This window comes from Bactrocera tryoni, chromosome 2 (genome assembly GCF_016617805.1).
Source record: "Bactrocera tryoni isolate S06 chromosome 2, CSIRO_BtryS06_freeze2, whole genome shotgun sequence".
Lineage (NCBI taxonomy): Eukaryota > Metazoa > Arthropoda > Insecta > Diptera > Tephritidae > Bactrocera > Bactrocera tryoni.
In genome coordinates this window covers 16,712,378-16,717,789 of record NC_052500.1, presented here as the reverse complement: position 1 = coordinate 16,717,789, position 5,412 = coordinate 16,712,378, and the positions used below count along the sequence as shown (strand labels likewise).

At 38.0% G+C, this 5,412-nt stretch overlaps 1 protein-coding gene across 1 annotated transcript; it reads right to left on the bottom strand.

Annotated features, from left to right (window-relative positions):
- Positions 1 to 607: 607 nt before the first annotated feature.
- LOC120767686 lies at positions 608 to 1,420 on the bottom strand. The gene has a single exon (XM_040093876.1). The coding sequence runs from the start codon at positions 1,418 to 1,420 to the stop codon at positions 608 to 610; it is 813 nt and encodes a 270-aa protein (XP_039949810.1).
- Positions 1,421 to 5,412: the final 3,992 nt, after the last annotated feature.

The window sequence follows — 5,412 nt, the reverse complement described above, 5'->3', positions numbered from 1 at the left end:
ATTCAGCGCGCGCTGCCGTCAGCTTTTCAGGCGACAGCCGTCTTGGCCGAGAAAAAATTGGTTGACCGTTTGTAATGATCCGGTGAACCACAGTGGACTTCGTTGTAGAAACCGGAGCGGCTGGTCGCGTTACGTCACTAAACTCTCGCAGCGAGTTTAAAAAATCTCGGGCTGAACTTATGGTTGAAATGTTTGATACATTGATTTGCGCTACTGTGCAAAATGATTTAACTGCTGTTTTGCGGTCGAGCAGACATCGTCCATTAAGATCAGGTAAAAGGTCGTAATATGATAAAAAATCTGCTCCAATGATTGCTTGGGTTACGTCGGCAATCACAAAGCTCCAAACAAAATCCCTGCGTAAGTTGAGGTTAAGGCGAAGTATGACTTCTCCAAAAACCGTAATCGGTGAACTATTAGCGGCAAACAATTGCATATCCGATGGGTTGACTCGTGCCAATTTCGAACACTTCGGAAGTACCGACACATCAGCGCCGGAGTCGATAAGGAATGTTATATTAGTTGATGTGTCGAATATACGTAGGCGGCAGTTCGAAGGCATCTCAGAGCGTCTGCCTATCCCTGAGATACTGCTGGCAGAGCACCCCTATTGTTTGCCATTTGGCGATGTAGATTGAACGAACTTACAAGGTTGGCGACACTTCTTAGCGTTTGGTCCAAACTTGGCGTGATACCAGCACATTTCGCCTGAATTGATGTTATGAGGACGCACTGGCGTTTTCGATCTGAAACGTGCACGTGTTTTCTCGCTGCTCGTAACTCTATCAAAACGTTGTTTCAGTTCTGCTATTTCGGTCCTCAGGTCGTTGTCTGTGGTATGATTCGATGCGGATACCTCGTGGATACGAACTTCACGCATTTGCATCGTCTCCACTATTGAGTCGGCGATTTTTAATTTGTCGACAATTGGTACATTGGTTGCTATAATTGCTGCTTGCGCATATTGTGGCAAGCGATTAACCCACAAATCATGCAAAATGCTCTCGCTTAGAGCGGAACCAGCAGCGCGCTTCATTTCGTTAAACAGGTCGCTCGGGCGGCGGTCGCCCAATGGCATGTCGCGCAATACACGTTGTAGGCGGCGTTGCTGGCTCTCAGTGAAATTTTCTATCAATTTGGTACGAATGAATTGATATCGCGCAGACGTGGGCGCAGCATCTATTATGGAGCGCAACTCCATTAACTTTACCTGCGGTATACTGGCCGCTACGATATTAAATTTTGCCGAGTCGGTTGTAACGCCAGAGGCTTCAAACCAAAAATCCAATGAGTAAAAATAAGCCTCAATGTTGTCTTCTGACATCAATGGCAGCGGGATGCGTGGAAAAATTGGTGTTGTAGCGTTGAATTCCCCGTGGCTTGGACCAGCAGTAACCGCTAGGCTATCGTTGAGTGACATCTCACTTACCGTCAAGGGTCACCAATTATAGAGATTCGGAGCGTAATAAAACACGTGTTTGCTCTTCAGGAACCAAATGCAAAAAGGGACGATATGCGTTTTTATTTTCTTTAACTAACCTAAAGCGAATACAAGTTAAAAGCGAATAGAATGCGCATGGTTGCATTTGCGAAATAAATGCGCATGGTTGTATTTGCGAAATATAAATTTTATAAGCTTGTGGTGTTGCCACATATATAACCTCTTAACTTATGCTCTAAAGGTGTGGGATCTAGTTATAACCCAAGCAATAGCCTAACTGTGTTTTTGAAGTCAGTTTGGCAAGATTTCTCGAAAACTACTCAACCGATCTTCATGAAATTTTACACAGGTTTTTGAAATACAATTCTTAAAGTGTATGTTTGTAACAATAAAAAAGTCTAAAAATTGTTTAAAAAAAATCTGTTTTTTTACCCGAGGAAACCCATGTAACCCTTTAATGCTAGTAAGTATTGCCCCTTTGCTATAAGAGTGGATTGTCACTTCCCTAAAAGAGGGTGCGGCCTGGAACAGTACATCATTTGCTACTTTAAGGGCAGTAACCTCTGATTGAAAAACGTTACAATAGACAAGAAGCTTAAAAATATATTTGTAAAGCTTTCAGTACAAGTTTCATTATTTAGCTCCCCTGGGAATTCTCTGCTATGCGAAATTACGTTTGGAAAAAATATTATAACACACACAACTTTACCGGAGGAATTATTTTACGTACTCAGATAACCTCTTAAAATAAATTATAGACAACGCCTTGATCTAAACCCATGGATGGCGAAATTTGCATAGGATGTTATGAGAAAAAAATGCTCTCTAGTTTTTATTGAGATAACTCAAAAAGTGGCCGACATAAGTCATTTGGAAGTTCGAAAATCTTTATAGTAGGTATAAGGGGGCTAAGAGAAGTTATGACTGGATCCAAGCCATTTTTGACACTCATACGTACTATTATCAGGAATGGATTATCTGCTCATTTCAATAATATAGTATCTCCACATTTCCGGTAGTTGAAAAGTTTTGGTTCGGTTTGAACAATTTTTCGACAGGTGCAAGCTTTTATAACGTTATATTAATAGCTTTTTAATTTTAATCCTTGAATGAAAAGAATCAAATGGAATTTAGATTATGTTATATGGGAAGTAGGCGCGGTTTTAGTGCGATCTCGCTCATTTTCCCACCGTAACAGAGGAATATCAGAAAAAAGGCATATATGTACATATGTTGAAGTCAGTCGAACAGATCACGAGATATGTGGTTTAGCTTAAATGTAGGCGGAGCTACGCTCATAACCTATTGCTGACAACGACTCTTCACAGTACCGTTATATGAGGAGTGGGCCGGTTATAATCCGATTTCAGACAGAAGGGCTTAAAAGACTTGTCCTGAGTGAAGTTAGATATTTTAGCTTGAATGAAATAACTGAACTTCCTCAAAATTTTCATTTCTACTTCGATCATCTGTACAGAACTTAATTTAGTACTTAATTACGGCGCTCTATAGGTTTTTGCGTAAAGCGTTTTGTGGGCGGCACACCAAGTTTCATTAGGATGTCTTAACTTTTACTCTAGTTAGAGGATGTACAGACGGACAGACAGACAGTCACCTGGATTTCAAATCGTCTTGTCATCCTGATCGTTTATATATGTATATACAACTCGTATATCTTCCCCAATTATTTTGAGGTGATACAACCAACCGTTGGGTGAACAGAACTATTAAACTCTGTAGCAACATGTTGCAAGAGTTTAAAAATGAAGCCATCGGATAATTTGTCTTCGAATTACAACTGCAACCAACATGAAAAATGTAGTTTTGAGAAAAACGCATTTAAATATTAACTGATAGAGTTGATTGAACTGAGCGGTCACTTTAGAAGTCCGTAACCGAAAATATATTTGAAATAAACTTTGAAAATTTCACCATGTTATTTTTAAAAGTATATACGATCGAAATATGCAAAAGCACACGAAGTGTCTGAAGGGATTTTTTAAAGAAAGCTTATTATGCATTTAATAACGCAGTTTTTTACTTTTAGGTTTAGTAATAACATCGTCCATATGAGCCTTAATTTCAAGATAAACATTTTAAAACTTCAATTCTAACAATCTTCTGGGCCAAAACTGTTTCAAAAACATGTTTTCAATCTCAAAAGTACACAAAACGATTTGTCGAATATCGAAACTGGAAGACCACTTTTGGAACGGTCTTCTTCTATGTATAAGCACTGATAAGATACACTGTTATGTAGGTAAATGCAGAACTATATATGTACCTATATAATTATAAACAGAACTGCGCAGGTTTAAGACCATCTACATACATATGTATATACAGTCTATGTGTACCATCTTTACCCTACACCCACCTCCTTTAATTTTTATTGCTTTTCTGAAGGCACTCCATTTAATTTGGCCTTAAATCAAAATGTTAAATCCACCTTTTCAACATTTAATTCTACGAAATGCTCAAACGAATTGATATGTCAAATCAATGGCAGGCTCAATGGCATATTTATTACAAACACACACATACACACACTCGAGAATACCTCACATAAGAAAGCACAGAACCCACCTCGGCGAAATTTTGCGCCTACTTAAAGGTTTGTTATATGTATATATGTGCATTAGGGTGTGCCATTCTGAGGCAACCTTTTTAATTCTTAATATTAATATTAAGAGCTCATCTTTTGAGTGACTTTCCTTTTCACATTTTCGAAAGTTTTTAGCCTGTTTTTCAGTTGAAAAAAAAAGGTTGCCTCAGAATGACACACCCTAATGTACATACATATGTTATATGTAAGCATGTATGTATGCACAAGTGTTTATGAGCAGCTCAGCAGCTGAATGCCACACGCATGCGCCAAGAAATTAAAGGGCGAAGGTTGGCGGCTGCAAGGAAGGCATCAACGGCAGTCAATTCCTCAAACCTTTTGGCCATTGACAGCGAAGCCAAACAAACACGTAAACAGATACACAATCATATATAGACATATGTATGTATGTATGTTTTCAGGTACATTAATGAGCAGCAAATTAAATATGTAAGTGCAATAAAATAAATAAAATGCAATAAAGAACACGTGATTTAATATAAAATAAAAAAAACTACTCGGATGCCGCGCGCAAACACACATACATACAGATATGCAGCTTGGTTATTATTGTATGCACATCTACGCGCTGGAACATAAAAATCCCACAAATTTCATCTTCCCCGAAATAAATCAATCAATTAAATTTTTATGAAGTACCCGCAGCGTTGCGGCCGTGCAAGTATTTTCGCCTGAATTACCATGCTTTTTTGGTGCTTTGTTTTTGGTTTTTATGTCCTCAACTTATACCCCAACTTAAATTTGTCAAGAAGTTTGGAAATGTTGGAGACCCTAATATACATGTCTGTCTGCCAGCTCAGTTTATGACATATCGGGCTGAAATTTTGCAGACGTCTTTTTTTCTCCAAGTAGTTGCTTATTTGTCGGAATCGTCGATATCGGAACCCTACAGCATATAGCTGCCATACAAACTGATGGATCAAAATCAAGTTTTTGTATGGAAAACTTTTTTATTTGACAAGATATCTTCGCGAAATTTGGCATAAATTGTTTTCAAAGGCAATACTTTAATCTTCGAAGAAATTTTTCAGATCTGCCCACTATATCATATAGCTGCCATACAAACTGATCGATCAAAATCAAAGTCTTGTATGGAAAACTTTTTTATTTAACAAGATATCTTCATGAAATTTGACATGGATTATTATCCAAGTCAAGTCTACAATATTCCAAGAAATTATTCAGATCGGCCTACTATATCGTGTAGCTGCCATACAAACTTTCAAACCAAAATCAAATTCTAGTATGAAAAATTTTTTTATTTAACAAGATATCTTCACGAAATATGGCATGAATTATTATCCAAGGCAAGTCTAGAATATTCCAAGAATTTGTTCAGATCGGT